General features: G+C 35.8%; 1 protein-coding gene across 3 annotated transcripts in view; it reads left to right on the forward strand.

Moving 5' to 3' along the window:
* Positions 1-24058, forward strand: part of LOC150086513 (guanine nucleotide-binding protein G(o) subunit alpha-like) — a 60739-nt gene that overhangs the window by 31182 nt on the left and 5499 nt on the right. For 2 of the 3 annotated variants that reach the window (XM_090371448.1, XM_090371449.1), the window contains exons 6-9: positions 1939-2067; positions 8663-8792; positions 19530-19601; positions 21860-21947. In XM_090371448.1, coding sequence (XP_090227574.1) covers positions 1939-2067; positions 8663-8792; positions 19530-19601; positions 21860-21947 — 419 coding nt within the window. The remainder of the gene's footprint in view (positions 1-1938; positions 2068-8662; positions 8793-19529; positions 19602-21859; positions 21948-24058) is intronic. The other variant, XM_090371451.1, reaches the window with a different exon arrangement.

Raw genomic sequence — 24058 nt, forward strand, 5'->3', positions numbered from 1 at the left:
TTATACACCTCTATCAGATCACCTCACCGGTGCCTAGTCTCCAGACACTGTAATTTGCAAAACTTAAGCCTTTCTTCGTAAGAGCACCCATTTGTTCCATTCACTAATCTTGTTGCCCTTCTCTGTACTCGTTCCAGCATCTCTACATCCTTCTTGAAATGAGGCCTCCAGACCTGTATACAGTACTCTAGGTGTGGTCTGACCATTGCCTTATACAATGGAATAATCACCTCCTTATCCCTGCTAGAAAAATTCCTATATATCATCGACAATACACCATGAGCTACTCTTGCAGCCCATCTACACTGCTCAGAAAACTTCATATCTGCCTGCACAACCACCCCCAGGTCCCTTTCATTCTCTACCACTGTCAGTGTAGTACCACAGAGTTGATACGTTGCTCTGGGGTTGCTGTTTCCCATATGTAGTACTATGTTTTCTATATAGTACATAGTACTATGTACTATGCTGTTTCCCATATGTAGTCTTGTTGAAGGTGGAAAAATTTATAAAAGGGTCACTGTTATTGCAAATTAGAAACCTGTGTGCTAGTATTGAAACATCTTTAATCAGAGTTGAACGAAAGGTGGAAAGCTAAAAGAGCTATTTGTTCTTGTGCATTTGCTGAAATGTATAACTGTATAAATTGAATTCAGAAATTCATTTAACATGTTGTTGTGAATTATTTTGTATAGCATTCTGCAACTAATTGGAAGTGTGTGTGTGTTTAGCTAGGAATGCATATTATATAGTGATAGGTAACATTCATAGTGCCCATGAAAACAAGTAAAATGATCAAAGTTGAGTAACATCCTTATGCACTTTTTTTAATGATTTCAATTTGAATGATATGAGTAGCGTATAGGAGATCAAATCATAAGGCATACTGTGACAAGGAAGAATAAGCATAGTTTATAGGTTTTGAAAGGAACACAATTCTGAAGGAAGTATTATTTAAGGAAACCAGTCATCCTTTAAAGTTTGTTCACAGTGTGATTTATCTGATGTGAGAATCTTACATTATGAGATAAATGTTCCACCATGGTTACTAGTATTCAAGAGACATAGCAGAATATAGTTAAATGTGTATCAATAATTGATCTTGCTCTGTTAAAAAAATATCTGTCCAAGGACATGCTGTAACATAAATCAGAAAAAAAAAAAAAACTACTCTAACTTGTTTACAATGCTAGAAATTCAAGTTTTTTTATAAATTGGTTGGCCAGCATCAGATGATGGCATAAATAAGGGATAGAAGACTGCTTCCATTGATCTTACATAATGCAAGTAACTTCATCAATTTTCATGTGTATTTTTCACAGTTTCTTGTATGATCAACATTTGAACAATTGTAGGAATTAGAAATAATGGAAAACTTAAAAATGCTAGGGCTAACCAGAAAGTGTCATTATGATATTTGAAACCATGCTTTTCTGCATGGTGATAGCAGGTAAACAAGCCCTCAGCAAGTTGAAACTGTTATTTCTTTGTTTGAAGAAGTTCTGAAATTCACTGAGGATTATGAGGATTACTTTAATCCTCACATGCTTGACATTGGGTTAATCAGTTTCTATGTGCATCCTTTTTTTAAAAAATCACATTATAAATAATTGTAAAAAATAGTTCATATTCAAGTCATATTTCGAAAAAATTGCTCTTTGCTATGCATAGTGGTAATAGTCTTTATTTTCTGTGAACATAATTTTAGAATCAGATTTTATCTGCTGATTATCGTTTCAGTGTCTGTTAACAAATAAAATAGATTCTATTTTGAATTGAGTGATAGTTAAAAAAGTGTTCAGGTCTCATAAATAAATAATTCAGGTTCTTGATTAACTTGGAAAAAAAACTTAATTTGAAAAACCTTAGGCCTCTAAGTATTTTGGTCTATTTTGGTACTTCAGTTTTAATATTTAAATGTTTTTGCATTTTTTATAGTTTGTTTGAAAGTATTGAACGTATCTGTTCAGAGAAATATATTCCCACTCCTACAGATGTATTAAGAGCTAGAGTTCGAACCAATGGTATAATCGAAACTCATTTTAAAATCAGTGATTTTGTTATCAGGTTAGTAGAATAAATGTTTAAACATTTTGCTTAAACTGTTTCCATTTACGATATTTATAAACAATATTGTGACTTTAAATTGTTGATGACAGTTCCTCCCTCCTCACTGCTATAGCTATTATTAATAATATCAATATACAAAGTGTGATCAAAAAGTTCATTGAATTTTGCAAAAAAAATTTAATTTTATTCAATGATAAATGTTTACATTATTAATATTCTTGAATATAATCTCCTTCTGCAACTACACACTTGTTCCAACATGCCCATTACTAATCAAAACATTTTGGGAAGACTTTTAAAGGTGAATGCTTTTAGATGATCCATTGTGTTTGATTAAAAATTCTTGGATCTTTCTCAGTTTAATCATTCTCAGTTTGTAGAAGAAATGGCATTATCCAGTAGCAATGTTGGATAATGAATTTAGTTTCCCAAATATGTTTAAATTAATGCTTCTGAAACCTCATTTGGTAACTTGCTATCTGTGAATTCTTTTTGGAGACATCAGACTGCTATAATGAAACCTGATTTGGTCTTAGCAATTCTCAATAGAAGGGCAAATGGTTCCCAACTAGGTCTGCAATTTACAAAATAAATTCATAATTTTCATACAGCTTCTGCTATTAATATATTGAATATTTTAAGTTGTAACACTTCATTGGATTGTATTAGCACAAAAATCACTTTGACAATACAACATTGTTTTAACTACATAAACACTTTTTTTATGTTATGTATAAAACACAGCAAAGTTTTCTGCAAATATTGTAATTTACTACTGATCAGTTTGTTCTCCATCAACCTGTTTTGATATCTTTTATAATTACAATTGACAGGGAAGGCAGCCTTTACTAATTTATTAATGGGAGGGCAGTGTTTTGATTCACATTTCTGAATTATTGGCAGTGTAAGTAGATGAGTTGCAATCCTATACTTTTATATTCTTTGAAAATAAATTTTTAATAAACTTTGATTTTTTTCCTTTATTAATCGTCATTGCTTTCTAAATCGAGAGAGAGTATCATCCCTGGGGCATAGTAGTAGTAGTAGTGGCATGTGATGCAAGAAAGCGGTGTATGAGCTTATGCAGCATCAGCCAAAAAAAAAAAAAAAAATTCACACAATCATTCCCTCTAAATGTTTGTCCAGTTCCTCCTTAAATTTATTTAACCTATCAACTTCCACAATGACAGGTGGAAGTTTGTTCCAGCAATTAACCACCCGCTGGCTAAAGGCAAATTTCTGCACATCTATTCTACATCTGAATTTATGCCCCCTTAGGTTCATAATGCTGAAATCCAGTTCCTCCTTAAATTTATTTAACCTATCAACTTCCACAATGACAGGTGGAAGTTTGTTCCAGCAATTAACCACCCGCTGGCTAAAGGCAAATTTCTGCACATCTATTCTACATCTGAATTTATGCCCCCTTAGGTTCATAATCTGAACAAGTGGAAGAATCCCATCAGAATTCAGCATGCTCAACCCATTCAAGGCCTTATACACCTCAATCAGATCACTGCGCAGGTGCCTAGTCTCCAGCCATTGCAATTTTCAGAAATTAAGCGGATGCTTCCCTAGCCAAGTGAGCAGGAGCAGCAGTGTGTAGCACACACTTCTTGATTAGACCGGGGTTCAAGCCTGTGCCCACCAAATACGGAGGATGCAGAAAGGTCAGAGAATGACCACAGCATATCCCCTGGAGCAATATGGCCTTAGTTGCTAATGCTCCTAAAAACCAAATAACAAACAAACATAACAAGAACTTAAGCCTCTCTTGGTAAGAGGATCCTTTCATTCCCCTCATCAATCTTGTTGCCCTTCTCTGTACATGCTCAAGCAAATCTACATCCTTCCTAAAATGAGGCCTCCAGACCTGTACGCATTACTCAAGGCTTGGCCTGACCATTGCCTTATACAGAGGGACAATCACCTCCTTTTCCCTGCTAGCAAAATTCCTATATATCATTGACAAAACTCCATGACTTGCCCTGGCAGCCTGTCTGCATTGCTCAGAAAACTTTATATCTGACTGCACAATTACTCCCAGGTATTTTTCATTTTCTACCACCTTAAGTGTAGTACCACACAGTTGGTACATTTCTCTGGGGTTACTTCTACCCATATGCAGTACTTTGCATTTGTCAAGGTTAAACTTCACTTGCTGCTTCTCAGACCATCTGCCCAAATTTTCTAGATCCTGTTGCAGTAGCACACTACCATTACTGTCATTAACAATCCTGCCAACCTTTGTATCATCTGCAAACTTCAACACTAAGCCTGATATACGTTCATCAATATCATTGATAAATATACAAAACAACGGCGGACCCAACACTGAACCCTGTGGGACTCCACTAATAACATTAGTCCACGAAGAGCAGCACCCATTGATTACCACCCTCTGTCTTCTCCCACTCAACCATCCTTTTATCCATTGTAGCAATTTACCCTTAATACCATTCTGCTCCAATTTGTACAAAGGGTACTAGGAAAGTTTTGCAATACAGCTTTGTTTATTTAATTTTTTCAAAGTAATTTCCTCTACATTCAATACACCTCTCCATCCTCCGAAACCAATCTTTAAACCAGTTCTGCCAAGTTTCACTAGGGAGTAAAGCACACTCGTTGTCCCAAGCCCATAGAAGGTCCTCATCACTGGAAAACCGCCTCCCTTTTAGCTTCATTTTCACATGCGGGAACAGTGCAAAGTCGCAGGGAGCAAGGTCTGGACTGTAGGGAGGGTGCTCGAGAAGTTTCAGTCCTGTCGTGGTCAAATATTCGGTGCAGGCTTTGACGCGGTGAGCTGGAGCATTATCGTGATGGAGGTACCAGGTGTCCATTCTTGACTTTGGCCGCAGGTTCTTCATAGATCCAATGACTTTAGGCAGGCATTGTTCAGTATACCACTTAGCTGTGACTGTCTTCTGCGTGTCCAAAACGACATGTTCCACAATTCCACTCGATTTGAAAAATACAGCTATCATTTTCTTCTTTACAGATTGGGATTTTCTGACAATTACGGGTGTGTCGTCATCATCAAAGACCCAAACTTTGTTTTGAGCCTTGGTCGGCAAATCGTAATAGTACAGCCAAGTCTCGTCACCTGTCACGATGTTGTTCACATACCAAGATTGTCCCTTATCAAACTTTTTTAACATCTCCCGGCACCAAGTCACACGTCGTGTCATCTGCTCTTCAGTCAGTTGATGCGGCACCCAGAGAGAACAAAGTTTCTTCACGTGCAAATGATCTTGCAGAATCGAACGAATTGCTGGTGCATTTAGGCCCAAAGTATCCTCTATCTGTTGGTAGGTCACTCGCCTGTTTTCGTCAAGCATTTTCCTCACAGCAGTAACGTTTTCCTCCGTAACTGACGTTCGTGGCCTTCCCGGCCTCTCAGAATCCTCCAGAGTGAAATTTCCCCTTTGGAATTCTCTATACCACCTGAATATCGTTGTACGATGTGGACAATCATCATCTAGTGCAAGAGTCATTTCTTCTAAGCACTGGTCTATGGTTAAACCACGCACGAAATTATACCGCAAAACTGTCCTTATCTCATTTCGTGACCACGATGCCATCGCAAGCACTTTACACTCTCACTACTAATGAATAACTGAGCCCATCGACTTGGCACGGCGGCTACTATGCACGTATGAACATGTCTCAACATGCAGCAACAAGCAGCTTCCTGTGATTCATTGTTGCGTCATATTGTAAAACTTTCCTAGTACCCTTTGTACAGTAGTCTTCCATGCACAACAGTGTCAAAAGCTTTCCTGAAATCCAAGTATATCAAAATTATTTTTTGCATCCAGTTCCTTTATAATTTATATGCCTGATAATTTATATGCATCCCATGCATTTTTCTTCTCTGTCACAAGTCTCATTAGCTCATTTGATAGTAGTTCAAACTTCCATCTGTTGTTGTGGAAGTTGATAGGTTGAATAACTTTAAGGAGGAACTGAACAGGCATTTGGAGGGAATGGTGTGATTTTTTTTTTTTTTTTTTTTTTTTGACTGATGCTGCATAAACTCATACATTTGCTTTCTTGCATCACATGCCACTACTACTACTACTATAACCATTTAGGTCTCAACCTTGAACAATATTTCTTAATAGGTATGAAACTTTTAGTAGCTATGGTACAAGTTGCATTGGAAGTGAAAAACCTGCAGTATAAACCTCAATCAGATCCCCTTACAGGTGTCTAGTCTGACCACATAGCGATTTGCATATCTGAAGCCCTTCTTGGTAAGAGCACCCTTTTGTTCCTTCTCACCAATCTCATTGCATTTCTCAGCACCTGTTCCAGCAGATATACATCCATCCTAAAAGGAAGCTTCCAGACCTAGACATAGTACTCAGGATGAAGCCTAACCGTTGCCTTATATAATTGGATAATCACCTTGTTATCCTTCCTAGCAAAACTCATGTATATCATTGAAAAAACCCCACGAGCTGTCCTCGCAGCCTTTCTTCACTGCTCAGACAACTTCATATCTGGCTGCAGAGTTACCTCCAAGTATTTTTCATTTTCTACTATCTTGAGTGCAGTATCTTGCAGTTGGTACAATAATCATGGATTACTACTTCTCATATGCAGTACCTTGCATTTGTTAATGTTAAACTTTAATTGCCATTTTGCAGTCCATCTGTCTAATTTTACTAGATCTTGTTGCAGTATCATACCTTTATTACAGTTATTAACCACTCTGCCAACCTTTGTATCATCTGCAAATTTAGACATTTAAGCCTGATATACCTTCATCAATATCATTAATAAATGTAGGAAGCAACAATGGGTGTAGCACTGGACCCTAGGGGACTCCATTAATATCATTAGTCCACAAAGAGCAGTGTCCATTGATAACTACTCTGTGTCTTCTCCCTCAACCATCCTTTTATCCATAGTAGTAACTTGCCCTTAATGCCATGCTGCTCTAATTGGTATAGCAGTCTTACATGCAACAGTATCAAAAGCTTTTCTGATATCCAATTATGATATTAAAAATAATTTTTTGCATCCAGCTCCTTGGTTACTGCATCATGTGTAGATGGCCCTGCATTACTTCTTTAACCAGTGATTCCATTATTTTCCAGGTGCCTCCATAGCCAGGTGGGAAGGAGCAGCAGTGCGTAGCATACGCTTGTTGATTAGACCGGGATTCGAGCCCGTCACCACCAAATACGGAGGATGCGGAAAGGTCAGGGAATGACCACCGCATATCCCGGAGCAATATGGCCTTAGTTGCTAATGCTCCTAAAAACCAAATAAACAACCATTATTTTCCCCTGGAACAGAAGTTAATCTAACAGGTCTGTATTTACTGTTGTCAACCTTTTCTCCCACTTTGTGAATTGGGGATACATTCACACATCTCCAGTCCACAGGGACTGCTCCTCGATCCAAAGTTGCTGTCATAATTATGACTAAGTGTTTGCTTATCTCCTTTGCTGCCTACCCTTAATATAATTGGATAGATCCCATCCATCCCCAGGTGCCTTTTTTATGTTTAGCTTCAACAATTTCCCTTCCATTTTCTTCTCAGTTATCACAAAATCATTTACCTCCCTAGAATTTGATATACTTCTGGCATCCTATTCCCTAGAGAACTTTCATATAACTGCAAATTTGAGACAAACCTATTCAGTTTGTCTCATGTTTGCCTTGATATCAATAGTTAAACCATTGATATCAAGTGGACCAATGTGATCCATCCCCCTTCTTTCTGGTGTTTACATAATAAAGAAGTCCTTGCTATTTTTCTTTGCATCCTTTGCTCTCATGATCTGTGTTAGCTTGCCCAACTCCCTTTGTGACTTGACTGCAGACTAGTTTTTATCAACCATAGGATTGTGTATCACCTGATAATCTATATTCATCCCATGCAATTTTCTTCCCTGCTACAAGTCTCATTAGTTCATCTGACATTTGTATAGGACTAAGTCTTGAACAGTATTTCTTAGTTGGTATAAAAAGCCAAGTAGCTTTTACAATTACTTCCCCGAATGCTTCCCATTTAGAATTAGCTGATGGTAACATCATCAGTTGGCCCCACTGTATAAAATTTAAAAACTGTCTGATACCACTGTAGTCATCTTTACAAAAGCAAAAACTTTACCCTTGATGGTAGTTACATCTTTAAGTAAATCCCACATCAGTACACTGTGATCACTGCCACCTAGTGGTTCTTTTAGCTGTAGATTCTTAATCATGAATAATCATTGCTGATAATCAGATTAAAAGTACTGCTTTCCTTTGTCGTCTTTCTGACATGCAGATGTAGAAAATAGTAATCCAGTAAATCCACAAAATTCCTGCTGCTGTGCGAATGACCAACCCACAAGTTCAAGTCAGTATCTGGAAAGTAAAAATCCCCCATTTTGCAAACTTAACATTTTACATTTTGAAGCTGCATAAGTTGTATTATCTCAGTAATTTGTACATTAAGTATAATGGTCTCATAATTTCATTTTAATGTTATATATTTTATTGTGCATTTATATTATCTTAGCACTAGTTATATACTGTAGTTGCCTTCAAATAGAACATAAGTTTATTTATTTATTTTTTTTTTTTTGTCTAGAATGTTTGATGTTGGAGGTCAGAGGTCAGAAAGGAGAAAATGGATACAGTGCTTTGATGATGTAAGAGCATTGCTCTTTGTTGTAGCCCTGAGTGGCTATGACATGATGCTCCAAGAAGACCCATCTGTGGTAAGGGATCATATTATATGTACTATCAATTCCATTACTTATTTCATTTATTACTTTTAAATGGGCACAGTGTTTAATGAGTCAGGTTTTCAATGTCAGCATTTTCAGAGTGTTTTCAACATCAGCTTTTTTGGACTATTTTCAATGTCAGTGTTTTCAGAGTCATGAACACAGTGTCTTCCTCAGGCTTAATCTAAGAAGAAATAACAATTATTTCAAATTGTATATTAGATCTGGCAAAGTGGATCAGAGGCTAGCTCATAGAAAAACTTACATTTAGCTATAAATATATTGGTTGCAGTTGATGGATTGAATAGTTCCTATAAATTCTCATTCTTATTTTAGTTCAGAAATCAGAATGCTAACAAAGAAATCTGTTTCTTGGTTAGTTATCCTAACTAAGCAAGAAATACCTTTCTTTTGCCTTTTGACTGTTGGATGCTATCATCCTCATCCAGCAATTGAAAAGGAACCAAATAAATCATGACTTATGACATTTATAATAAATCACACATGTGATTTTCACGTATGAGAAGTCTGGTGAAAAGTTCACCAGGTGCAAACTAATATTAAGTTGAACTGCCTCTGGCCCTGATGACAACAGCACACTGTTGAGGCATTGACAAGATCAATTTCTGAAGATAATCAATAGTTCATGGTTCAAAACAAGAATTATGGCTTCTTGAAGTTCATGAAGGGTCTTTGGTTTCTTTCTGGCAACTGCAGATTCCACACGATGCCAACAGTTTTCTATAGGATTCAGGTCCAGCCAGGCTGTTTCCTGGCTAGCTAAGAGTTGTAATGAACCATTCTTCCAACCATTTTTTCACCTATAACAAATGTAAACACATTACTGTCGAACCTCTAATGCAGAAATGAAGCTAAACTAACTAGAGAAATGCCTACTTACACTTTTTGCCCGATGACAAGGAGCATAGTTGTCCTGAAAGATGCAGTTACTTGGCAAGTTTAAATGGTCTCTAATGGTTGGCAGCAATTTGCCTTCCAATGTATCCAGGTATCCATTGGCATTTACAGAACCTTTTATGAACTGCAGGTGACCTACTCCATGATACAAAATGCACCCCCATATCATTTGGCTGGAAGGGAATTTAACTTTAGACACTATACAGTATGGATGGTATTTTTCACCACATATACAACAAATTGTTTGTCTCCCATCAGAGCCATGCAGGTGGAATTTCTATGTCGGTTTTATTGAATCCGAGAAAATAACTGACTTCCACCTCGGGGATCCATTTGACATGCTCCTCACACTAAATTAATCGGGCCTTTTTCATTTTTTGTGTGAGGAGGGGCTTCTTAGGACAACGGGTACAAGTCCATTTTTGAAGAGGTGTCTTCTGACTGTTACTGCACTTGCTACCACTCCTGTATGTTCTTCCCATTCTCTTTTCAGCTCAGACGAAGAAGCTTTACGGTTTTTAAGCCATGAGTGCTTCAAAACGTGGTTCTGTTTTGGCATAGAGACTCATTTGCATCCGGTGCCTTTTTTCCTATCAGCAGAACCAGTATTCTTGAGTTTGGAAAGAAATCTACTCACTGTCGGCTGATTACAAGACACTTGTAAGCAGTACGACGGGAAGAACATGGGAAGAACATCTATCCTCACGTAAAGCAACAATAGCGCTCTTTCTTCGTGGCGTCAACTGCATGTACCTCGCCATTCTGACACAGTCAAGGAATGACTGCATCTCTTGCATAGCGTGCTTATGTAGCTGAAAGTAACAACTGATGCAATATTGCATCATCACCTACGCATGCCAAGCTTCTCTGATGCAATCTGTAAGACATATTGCCATATACTTACGTTATTAGGATTACAATTTTAAGGGGTGATGCACTTTCTTTGAACACCAGTGTATATATATGAAGTACTTAGTATTAGCTATACAATGCAAGAATATCAGGGACTGACTTTTGCTGCACCAGCCATTAAAGAAAAAAAAACTACCTGTGTGTGCATGTACTGATCCAACAGGCCTTTGCATTTCTTCAAACAGTTGACCTCAACAAACTACCCATGGAGGCAATTTGTTCTACATCTTGCAGGCTAAAAAGAAAATTAATTTCTACACTTTAGTATAATTCTTTCCCCTTAGTTTCAATATGTGCCTCCTAATTCTAACACCATTTAATACCATGAAAATTTCCCTTTCATTCATTTTACTTCTAAACTTCAGTTAGATCCCCCTCTGAAGTGCTTTATAATATTATAAAGCACTTCAGAGGTCAGCTGGTTGTCAATCTTTGCAGCCCACTTATTCAGTCTCTCCTTGTATAGGTGCCCTTTTGCCAGTCTCACCAGGCATGTGGTCCATTGTATCTTTTCAAGTCTTGTAGATATGGCCTCCATACTTAGTCAGTATTCCAAGTGCAGTTGCCTTGTACAGTATAATTATAGCATCCTTAACTTTATGAGCAATTTTTTGATAAATCACCAAAGGGTACTATGCACATTCCTTGCTGCTTGTATTGCAATCCCTTTCTTTATTTTCAACTCAGCTTCTCCCAATTTTTATTTATTTTTTTATTATTGTATAATTTATTTTTGAGTTATTTCTTAAGTGTAAAACCATTTATTTTGCAGATTATAGTATAGATTGCTACTTATCTGACCCTTCCTGAAGTCTGTTTGTCATTCTGAAACAGCACTGCTTGATGCTAGTCGTTAGCCAGTCTCCAAACCTTTCAATCTCTGAAGATTTTACATTATACTCTCTATCCCTTTATTACTGTCATTTAAGAAAATCAGAAACAGAAACTTATCCATAAGGGACCACCACTTCAAACCCTAACCTATTTTGAAGCGTAACTTGTTAATTACAATGCTTTGCCTCCTGCCATATAGCTATCTCATAATCCATTTAAGGATCTTACCCATGATCCCAGTATATTCCAGTTTATTTAGTAATCTCTCATGTAGAACCAGGTCAAATGCTTTTCAAAGTTATTCCTTGTATCCGACTTGTGAGTGACACTGTAATAACAGTTTATTAGGTTAGTTAAACAAGATTTTCCTGTTACAGAACCATTCTATGTTACCTTGAGAAAACCATTACTATCTAGGTAACCCAATATTGTATTCTTAACTATTACCTCCATAATTTTCCATCCCATTAAAGGTCAGAGTGACCAGTGTGTAGTTACCCACTTTCTTCTGCGAACTGCCTTTTCAGGTTGTGATAGATTGATACCTTGCTGTTTCAAGGGAATCGCCCCTAAGAGTAAAGAAGCCCTCATAATTGATTTTAATAGATTAATGTATTCCTCTCACTTCCTTTATCAACAGTATGGAATTCTTATGGATTTCAATATAGCTGATTTTACAGCACTCAGAAATACTACCACAGTTTCTCCTCACTGTGAAGGGACTTTCAGTCATAAAGATTCACACAAATACCCTTTCACTTCATCACCTTGTCAGCTGGTTGTCAGTAATTTTTCGACAACTGTTATGTAAGGGGCCAGATGACTTGTTCTTGTCTTCTTTATATTTACATTTGTTCTTTTAGCTAGTGAATTCTCATAGTTAGTCTTTGCCAGCCTAACCAATTCTGTGTACTATTTCAGGTGACCTTATAACTATTATGTACTTCAGTGGTTTTCATTGTTCTATAAATCACCCATGCTATTATGTTTTACTTTGTTAAACTAGCCAATTCCTTGTTCATCCACCTCTGTATCCTCCCCCTTGCTATGTTTTTTTTTTAACTTTCCATGCTGTATTGCCAAAATTAACAGGCACCTGCATGTTTCAAAGACTCTTTTATTGATACAATATTATTGAAATGTCAGCCCACCTTTGGTCTTAATTACACTCTGTATACTCACCAGTAAGTTCCAGACCAATTTTTGATAACAGGAAGATGGCATTTTGGTCCATTCCTCCTTCAATGTGGTCAATTCAGCTATTTATTGGTGTAGCCTGAAGCCAATGTTCCCATTCATCTCAGAGGTATTCAGTAAGGTTAAGGTTTAGACTCTGAGCAGAGCCAGTGATGCTTTTGCATGCCCATGTTGCAGGTAAAGTCACTGATGCAGCCACACTGAAACAGAAAAGGGATCTACCTGTACTGCTTTCACAGTACAAGGAAACAGAATTATCCAGAATGTCAGTTTACTATGTGGTATTCATTGTTCAACGAATGGTAACCAATGGTCCAAGTGCAAATCATGAAGGACAGTTCCCAACTTCACCTTCACCAGACTTCATAGTTGGGATGATGCACCTTGATAAATAACATTTTATAGGCATCAGCCAGACTGACACAAACATGGCCATCAGATTGGAAAACTGTGTAACATGATTTGTCACTCCATAACACAACTTTCCAACATTCCACAGACCAATTATGGTGGATTGTGCTGCAGCTCCCTGCATATTGACCTTGTATTAATATCAATCAGTTTCTCTGGCCTTTAGTTGGCAATATTTGATGAGGACTTGATGAGTCTACCTTCCACTCTTCTGACTGCCTTCCATCTCTGTCAATTTCTGCAGTCTGCCTAGCTGCAGTAGCATTATGATGTGTCCATTTGGCGATTACATCAGCCAGCATTGAACTAGAGCAGGGGTGGGCAACCTCCGGCCCATGGTTGTTTTCAAAATATAGTAGTAGTAGTAGTGGCATGTGAGGCAAGAAAGCAAGTTTATGAGCTTATGCAGCATCAGCCAAAAAAAAAAAAAAAAAAAAATGTACAAAACAAATCCCTCTAAATGTTTGTCCAGTTCCTCCTTAAATTTATTTAACCTATCAACTTCCACAACGACAGATGGAAGTTTGTTTCAGCAATTAACCACACGCTGGCTAAAGGCAAATTTCCGCACATCTATTCTACATCTGTCTTTCCTTAATTTGAATTTATGCTCCCTTAGGTTTGTAATCTGAACAAGTGGAAGAATCCCATCAGAATTCAGCGTGCTCAACCCATTCAAGGCCTTATACACCTCAATCAGATCACCTTCCAGGTGCCTAGTCTCCAGCCACTGCAATTTGCAGAACTTAAGCCTCTCTTGGTAAGAGGATCCCTTCATTCCCCTCACCAATCTTGTCCTTCTCTGTACACGCTCAAGCAAATCTACATCCTTCCTAAAATGAGGCTTCCAGACCTGTACGCAGTACTCAAGGCATGGCCTGACCATTGCCTTATACAGAGGGATAATCACCTCCTTTTCCCTGCTAACAAAATTCTTATATATCATTGACAAAACCCCATGACCTGCCCTGGCAGCCTGTCTGCATTGCTCAGAAAACTTCATATCTGACTGCACAATTAGTCCCAGGTCTTTTTCATTTTCTACCACCTTAAGTGTAGTACCACCCAGTTGGTACGTTTCTCTGGGGTTACTTCCACCCATATGCAGTACTTTGAATTTGTCAAGGTTAAACTTCAGTTGCCACTTCTCAGCCCATCTGTCCAAATTTTCTAGATCCTGTTGCAGTAGCACACTGCCATTACTGTCATTAACAACTCTGCCAACCTTTGTATCATCTGCAAACTTCGATATACGACTAAGCCTGATATACCTTCATCAATATGTAATAAACGGCCTGCCATTTATTATATATATTTTTGAATTAATGGAATTTCTGATGTAAATTTAGAAAACACTGCATTGCTACGACAAATATTGATTCACTGATGAAAATAAACAGTTCCAAATCTCCCATTTGATTTTATAAAAATAAAATATTGCAATTTTTGATACTCGAATTGTATTTGTATCACCATTTTAATAATCCTAAAAGTCGTGGAAAGCTAAAAAAAAAATTTGGCCCACGTGGACTTCAAACATTTTATTTGGCCTGCTGTTTGCAAAGGTTGCCCACCACTGATCTAGACTGTTGCAGTTTTACTGCAAAAATCACAAACGAAATTCCCTGTTGGAAGTTTCTAGGCTCAATGCTCAACCCATGTACTGTGTTTTGTTGATCTGCTTACTTCTAGGATGAATGCAGTTGCTTTTATATCTATTTTGACGCATAGATGAATATTGTTCACTTTTGCAAATTCAAGGGGTTTCTGTATATTCTTGGCAATATGCATTGTGTATTCTTGACAGTAGATGCTATGTAAGTTTTATTTTCTTGAATAATTCTGACATTTTAATACTGTTATTAATGCTGAAGTCATCTGCAAGACTTGTCTGTTATGTACACATTTAAAATTCAACTGGTGAGATTCTTGTGGAAATATCAGGCCGACACTGGTTATGATTATCTGCATGGATGCCATAATTTTTAAATGTACACTCTCTTCCTTGTAATCTGCATTTCAAACCAGGTAGAAAATACCATGTATAACATCACTTTTCATCATATTAGAAATTAATGTTTTTTTATAACCTAAAATAGTTTTCAATTTTCACGTCTGGTTTGCAGTGCAATATTTATTTTCAGATGTATAGAACATATCTGCTCATTTTACTTTTGTGGTGTGTAAATAGTGTATTATAAAGTGTCTGAATTCCCTTTGCAATTTTTGTCTTTTATTTCTCAGAGTAAAGTACAGTTTGAAATATATACCAATTGGAAAGATCAACTTAAAATGTTTCAATTTGGCACCTGGGGTTGCACCCTGCTGCACATTCCTGTTGCTGGATAGATCTACATTACTCACAGTATTGTGAAATGGCATTTGGGCCAGGTGAAAGAATTTTATCTTAGCTTTCTATAAAAAGAAATCTGTTATGAGAGTGCAAAAACAGTTTTGGCATAAGTGAGTGCGGGACCTACTACATAGCCACTGATTCTTGGTTGGGACAGGCGTTTTGTGTATAATGTTTGTATCTGTAAAAGTGAAAGCACCAGCAGACTGTGTTTAAGAGAAGAACATATTGAAAACATTACAACAGTCATTTATTTGCATAGTCTGCAAAAATTAGTGCAGCTTTAATAGATAACTCAGTGTACTTGAAACAACTTTTTTCCAAGTTGTTTGAAAGTATCTTCATCTTTGTACATGTCAGTTATAAACTGTGTAGCACTGAAACCACCCAAAGAGGAAATAAAAAGTATTATTTATTATTTATTTTTTCCAGAGTTCTTCAACACTAGTTTGCCTTCATTGTTGTCATGACATTTCACTTGTCAGAAAGAGTGAGTCAACACAATTTGAATATAGGAGAGTGAAAGTCCTCCATTTATTAATTGAAGATAAAAGGGACAGTTTCAAGGTTAATGCATTAATATTCTCTTTTGGTATTGCTTCAAAGACAGCAATGAAGTTGTCCATACTTGGATGAACTTCCTAACTAATGGATTGGGCATAGATGTGGAAAGGAGCATCTGCCCACAATCACCAGCTCTCACCTCCAGATCAAACTTCAAGAAAAAAAAATCCCATAGATTTTTATTTCTGGAGGTTTATTAAAGGCAATGTGTACATCCCTTCATTCCTGATAATAGAGCTAATGGGATAAATTGCAGAGGTTTATGCAAAAATTGACCACTCTGCTCTAGTCTCCAGATGTTCTCCAAAATGTGTTCCAGGAGGTTGAATGTTGGTTTGACATTTATAAAGCTGATAAGCTGATAGTGGTGCTTACATCGAATTTTATTAATTCTCCAAACAGGCCTCTGCGGTTGGGTATATCCATACTGTTTTTTTGAGTCTTTTTTCACCAACCTTGCGTAGAATTAAAACACCAGGGAAACTAAACTTTTGATAACTGATTTATAATAAGTCAAAATACTCGCATCTACAACAAATTTAACTTTATAATAAACTCTACATATAAATTATTAAAATCTGCTACATTACAATCAATAAAATGCATAAAATATACTGATTAAAACGATAAAAACCGTAGCTTTCAAAGGCTCAGCCTTCTTCTTCAGCGGTAAACCTTGCTATGCAGTACAACTTTAAATATCAGCAGGCTAACGGTACTCCTCACGTGTTTCCATTCTCGTGTGCTTCGTTCTCTCGCGTTGTGGAACTGGAAGTGGCTCGAGTGGAAGCCACACGGAATCGTTCATCCCTTTTGAGGATAGTGGTCTCAAAGATGGGATGAATCCGCGTGCCTCTATCCCTATTTATGTTAATGGTAGAACAAATCCGCAAACTCTCGAGCCACTTACGGTCCCAGAACTTATGCGCCCGATCGGTGATGATAGCATCGTCCGGGGAGATCTGGTGTTGTTTCTCCCAAAAATGCTCGGCCACGGCGGACTTGCCATATTCCGCATTTCTTATTGCCTTAGTGTGTTCCCCCAAACGATCTTTAAGACGGCGTTTTGTTTCCCCTACATAACACTCCCCACAATCCGGGCATCTAATGCTATATACGACCCCACTAGTGTTCTCTTTTTTAATGGGGTCTTTAACCTGAGACACGATTGTGCGCAGCCTCCGTCCTGGAAGCTGCACACAACGCGTCTGGTACTTTCTTAGTATTCTAGCAATATGATCAGTCAAACCCGGGTAGTAGGGAATGTATGCAGTGGCTATCGGTGTAAATGGCTCGCCTCTCCTCTGATTTCCTTTAACATATTTCTCTATAATCCTCCGGGGGTAACCACATTTTGCAAGATCCGTCGCGACCCGTTCATACTCTAATTTTCTATCATCGGAGGCACTGCAATGTGATTTTGCTCTTTCAACTAAAGCTCTTACCACACTGTTCCTATGATGGTTGGTTTGGGCTGAGCTGTAATGCGTATACTGCCCTTTACACATGGACTTCCTAAACACCCTAGTCCTCAGCTGTCGACCTTCTCTACAGACCAACACATCTAGGAACGGCAAAACTCCTCCTTCTTCCACCTCCGATGTAAATTGTATGAATGGGGAGAAGCCATTTAAGCTGTTCAACACTTGATCCTCACTCCCCTTCCGAATGATTGAAAACGTATCATCCACATACCTTTTCCAGGGGCGCATAGGGAGAACACTAGCATTAAATATTCTGGCCTCGAGCTCCTCCATAGCTAAATTAGCTATAATTGCGCTGATGGGGGAGTCCATGGCTGCACCATTAACCTGTTTATACATAGTATTATCAAATACCATAGTGGTACTTGAGAGGCATAACTCTATTCCTTTCTCCTGAATTTTATTAAGTTTTCATAATATCTGTACTCTTTAGGATGGTTTGTATTTCTTATTGCACCTTTAAACATTTTCTGAGGAATAAAAGATTAAAATCATATGGATCATTTACATACAGCAGCCTGTATTATAAAATAAAGTGTACTATAAAAAATTTGACTGTCACAATTGGAGGAGAAATGGAAATCTTCATGCAGAATTTGACAAATCATCTTATTCATAGCTACTCATCAGCCATCATTCTGAGGGTTAAATGATGATATGTTGCTACAATTTCCTTAACTTTTGTAACTCTGTCCTCATTTTGACAGGTTGTTGGATGTCCACTTCTTTTATTTTGTTTTTACTTTACTTGGGTCATTGAGAACATCCACATGTCCATATCTGAACCACTTATACCATTCAAACACACTGGTATGACTTTATGTATCATCACCATAAACAGTTTTTAACATTTCATAACTTTCTGTTACAGATTTTTCTAGTTTAAAGCAAAATCTGAAATTTTTTGGTTGCACTATTGCAAAATTGTGACATAGAATGTTAACACACCAATGAAACTTGTCATTATTTGCAACCTGTCAGCTTACTGGAAAATCTCTGTATCACCATTTGTTGGAGGAAGTTTGAACTACAAACTGCCTCTTCTGTTTATTTTCAAACTCATTGAACATGACTGCAACAACACTGGTCTAGGAACTTTATTGTTACACCTCACATGTTATTTTGTTTTGTTTTATTGGTGTCATTCAATCCAGCTAAACTTATTGGCTCTTAAAATTGAACCTTTTACATTTCTGGAAGTGGGTAGATTATTTTTAACATTTCATACCTTTCATACATATCTATTACTGGAGTATAAATTAATATATAGATTGTTCACAATAATAATCCAGTTGTAAAATTGTTATTGATCTGTCAATGCCTGTGACAATTCTGTAAGATTGCTTACAGTAGTGTAAAAAAATCCAGTTTAGGTATATGCGCCATGTTTAAGCTTGTGAAGTTTTCAAATAAAATTTATATATCATTATTAAATGTTATTTTGAATACCAATTTTCTTTAAATTGAATGCAGTCAAAATTTGAGTATTACAGTATTATTAAATAAGTTGTGGTGTGTTGGTAAATTTCTTACATCAGCTGTCATTAGCAATGGGGGAATCAAATAAGGTGGGTATAAAATTATTTATGGCCAGAAAACTAAAGTAATTTTTTTGTGGTGCAATAAATCCTCTATTTTACAGATCTTGATTTTAACAGACTCAGTTTTAATGGACAAAAAAAAATTCAACTTGCAACAGAGTACCACTGTATGGTAACAGTAAATTTTCTTCTACTAATTATTTACTATGTACCAACAAATAAAATCAAAATCAAGATAAAAAGTGCATGTTTTTTGTTGTTTAAGTTTATTTGTATTTCTAATTCATTATATATACAGAGTAATTGTTTAAATTTTCAATTATGTAAGGTACAAATAGTCTCAAAAAATAGCTTTTGATTTAACAGCAGTTCAGCACTAATGGACACAATGTCTCTTTTCTCTTATTAATCAGTAAGATCAAAGGTTTACTGTAGTTTTTTTACTTTGATTTTAATTTTACAATTATTATTTGTATTGTAAATTGGTTTTTGCATTTTTTTTTTTTTTTAATAGAATCGACTTCAGGAAAGCTTGCATCTGTTTTCGTCTATATGCAATAATAGATTTTTCCGAGAAACATCCATGGTAAGTTTTTTTTTGTTTTTTTTAGCACGTGCAGAGAGAGAAAGAGATATTATGACAGATTATGGTTTGTTTGTATTTTTTTATGTATTTATTTTTTATTATTACCATTGAATATTTTATATGCTGGCACATTAATGTTGACAGGGCAGTTGACATCGCTGTTAACAGAAGTCTCGAGTTTTGTGAAAAAATAGTAAATTTTTAATAAAAGTAGCAGTGTGTGTGTGTGTGTTTAAGTTGTGTGACAATTCAAAATTTAATGAACTAAAATCATTCCCTATTTTGAGAAAGTGTACACTTATGCATAGGCTCAAATTAAAATAAATAAACACAATGTGTTAAAACAATAGAAGCCAGAAGATAAGGAGTTTATATGGAGTAATAAATAGATTACATGATCTATAATGCAACAATTAATTGGGTAGATTGGAAGTGAAAGAAAAGATTATGATCTAAATTCCAAATGGATAAAAATTCTATAGGTAACCTTGATTAAAAAGATTATAGTTATAAAGAATTCTATCTTTAGTATTTCCACTGTTTATACCAAGTAATAAATAGACATTCATTCCAATGTCTTCAGTTAAAGAACTAAATTAACTGTAATTATGAGCTGAATCCCTCAGCATGTATAAAATGTGAAATCATTTGCACCAGTTGTGAGAGTCCATTTACGATGCATTGCTGTTTGGGATTTTTTTATTGGTATCAATGGCCCCTAGTGTACATCCTAACCACTGTTTAGGCTGCATTTCCCAGTTACAGAATATATTAAAATGCTTCAACCAAAATAATATTAAAGTTCAATGCATAGTGCCATCTTTCCAACTTTTTGTTGGAGAAGCCATCTTTTTGACTTGATTTAACCTTTCATCTCATAATATATAATTGGTCCCATAAAAGCTTTGTGATTTCCTTTTCACAAAAAATAATAAAACTATAAAAAATTGGAACTTCTAAAAAATTCTGTGAATTTATTCTTATTTTCGTTTGAATATATCCCTGATAAATACCTGAGGATAGTTTGTCATAATTGCTCAGTTAGCCATAAAAAAAAAGAAGAAAAAAAGAAAACTTCTTGGTATCATTGAAGGTAAAGAAATAATTATTTTGCAGCATTAGTTTTGTAAATTCCATTATGAGAACTTACCAGCTGTTATTATGGAAGAAGAGAGAACTGATGTATAGTGGCCCTTAGTCAGGGAACAGATAAGTACACAAGGAAGCGTGAGAGAATATTCACTGGTGAATTAAAAACATACATTATGTCCCAAGGATGATAACGCTCTCAATTTAGAAGGCATTAAAGATTTATTTTCAAAGAAAATAAATTACAGGTTTTCAACTCATATAACTCATGTTGCCAATAGAGCGTACAAATACAAGCCAAAACACTACCTGTCCCCATAAGTAAATTAGTAAAGGCAGCCTTTTCCTTGTCAGTTACAATTATAAAAGACCAATGAGAGGCAAATGCAGAGTTTTTGGAAGTGTTAAGTTAAATATTATTTAATAATAACTTAAGTATTTTCCTATTTGTAAATTTGTATTTCCATTTGTCATCCATTCAGAGAACAAGTTTTTTAACAAATTTAAATGAATTGGCACACAAAAGAAGAATTGCAGTACTTCTTGGTATCATTGAAGGTAAAGAAATAATTATTTTGCAGCATTAGTTTTGTAAATTCCATTATGAGAACTTACCAGCTGTTATTATGGAAGAAGAGAGAACTGATGTATAGTGGCCCTTAGTCAGGGAACAGATAAGTACACAAGGAAGCGTGAGAGAATATTCACTGGTGAATTAAAAATCAAATTTAGATCTTCATTTTCTGATGGCCAAGTCTGAACAGCAGTGCTGTTGCTTTAAACAAAACATTGACTCGCTTTTCTGAATAGGGCAAAGTATGCAAAAGTATATTTTTTGAAGCAAAAGAATCAGTTGATGTCTAACAGACAATTCAAACAGAAATCTACAGACAAAAACATCCTAGGTAAACTGTTTGAAAGCATACTGTGGCTGTAGTTTAATATAAATTGTGTACATTGTAAGTGAAATTTAATATAATTTAATAAAAAAATAAATTTCATAAAAGCTATTTTTTTCCTCATGCTTGCAATTTACCAATTGCCGGCATTTTGGAAGTCAAAAGTGGCAGCTGTGTCATTGTTAACTAAATATTGATATTTTTGTGGAGTATCACACCATTAGAATTATTCAGTTTTTTTTTTTTTTTTCCCTTTTACTGATTTTTTAGATTCTCTTTTTAAACAAGCTGGATTTGTTTAGAGAAAAAATTTTATACTCTGGTCGCCACCTTCGCTATTATTTAACAGATTATGATGGTGAGTCATAATATTTACATTTTTTCATTTAAATTGTATATTTTGTTTTTATATTATTTCTGTTTTTTAGTGATTATGGTTGGCTGATCTAAATTAAAATTTATCTTATGGCTTGCTATATTTATGTATGCTTGTATCACTTATTAATGACTGTGTGATTGTTTTGAAGTCTTAAGTAATAAGATGTAGAAATTTGGTTTATTTGTTTCATAGTTAGGTGAGCTCCCCCCCCCATACCTGGTTAATTATTGAAATTACAGGTACTGTGATGCAGCATACAAAGTCCCAACAATAAATCTACGTTTTGTACATATCTGAATAGCTATCATTAGAAAAATGTTTCATTTTCTAGAAAATTACTTTTTTTAGCTTCATAATATTTTAAGAAGCTAAATTGTAGAATGGGGAGTATGTAGCAGTTAGTTCAGTATTTGTTATCCATATGTAAACTCTCATACTTTGGGCTTGGTAAGGTGCATTGTCATAGTGCAGAATAATATCCTTTTTATCTTTGGATGTAACTCTGATCTTTTCAGAGTAATAGTTAAATTCATCAACTCTTACACCATCTTTAGTAGACTATCTTACACGATCTTAAAACATTCCATCTGATCAGTGATCACCTGTATGGGTTTCATAAATTTTGATCTATTAGTAATACTAGGCTTATGTTACTCATATTTTTTGAATTTTACGGAAAAGTTTGGTGAAGGTCAAGAAGTTGCTCAGCATTTCCAATCCTTCATCATATTTGTCATAAAGGTTTTCTGAGCAAACTTCTATCTCATGGTTTGTCTTCTGTGTTTGGCAGCCAGTTTTCTTTCTGACTTCTCACTGCAGGTGTGGTAGATGGCACTCTCTTCTAATTTTTCATATAATGTTGGTGTTCTACAAGGTTCAGTCCCTTCTTCCACTGTTTTACTCTCCTACATTAAAAATTCTAAAAATTAAAATTCTAAAACTAAAAATTCTTTCCTTTCCACAGTTTTGCCAATGATAGTGCACTACATTCTGATTTGAGAAACTTTACTCTTCATAAACAGCTCCAAGTTTTTGAGTATTCACTACCAATTCCTTAAATGCTGATATTTAGGTTCTTAAATTGAGCAAATAAAACTTAGTTAAGGGAGGGCAATCCTACTAAAACTCGGTCCTTTCTTATTTCTCTCTAAAAAGTGTCTACTGCTCCCATGCTTATCTTCAATGATACTCAGTTTCTAAAGGTCACACATCTTTATTAGAATTACCTAGAATATGTGATCCAAGGTTTTCTTTCTCTCAGCATTCATTTTTTTCCAAATAGCTACTGATGCTGTGCAAATTTCAAATCTGCCTTACCTAAAACCTCTCTCAAGCTCCTAGACTCTATTCCAAAAAGGGCAATCAAATTAATTAATGACTTGTCTCACAACTTTGTTCGCGCGTAGATATCTCAGTCTCGTAAACATTCACTTTGTGCTGCATACCTTTTTTGTGGATACTTCCAGTGACACTGTTCTCTTAGCTGACATCTGTAATTCCATCTCTCTCTCTCTCCCCCCTCCCTCCCTCTCCTGAACCAGCCTAAGCACTTGCCCAAACTAATCAACATCCATTCAATATTCAACTCTAAACATGCAGGCAGAACTAATTTTTTCTTCTGCCTCATTTAACTCTTATATTTCTGCCCTCTGGAGCAACTTTTCTTCACGTGTATTTCCTAATTACAATCTAGAGATTTAAGCCACTGAGGAGGAACTTTCACTGTACAATCAGTACATGGATTTGTTGGAGGAGCATGAATATGACTTTTCACAAGTTAGCTCTGTGAATCGAAGTTGCACCTCCATGTCTGAATTTTTTTAGATAATTTTTTGTAGGTAAATTTTGATTAATAAGCAAAAAAAAGAAACTGTCTGGATTTGCTTTTTAATACAGGTATCTGTAGAGCTCCATAAGTGTTATATATATTTCTAAGATTATAATTTAAAAAGTACGTATGTACATATTTAAAAAAAAATACATACAATGTATAAAACGTTGTTTTTGTCATTTTATTGTTTCTTTAATAAAAATAATAAACAGTGGCAGTATATTTTTATGTTAAGTTTCACATAAATATATCATTTTGC

This window comes from Mastigoproctus giganteus, chromosome 4, assembly GCF_048544385.1.
Source record: "Mastigoproctus giganteus isolate SK-2022 chromosome 4, ASM4854438v1, whole genome shotgun sequence".
NCBI classification, from domain to species: Eukaryota; Metazoa; Arthropoda; class Arachnida; order Uropygi; family Thelyphonidae; genus Mastigoproctus; species Mastigoproctus giganteus.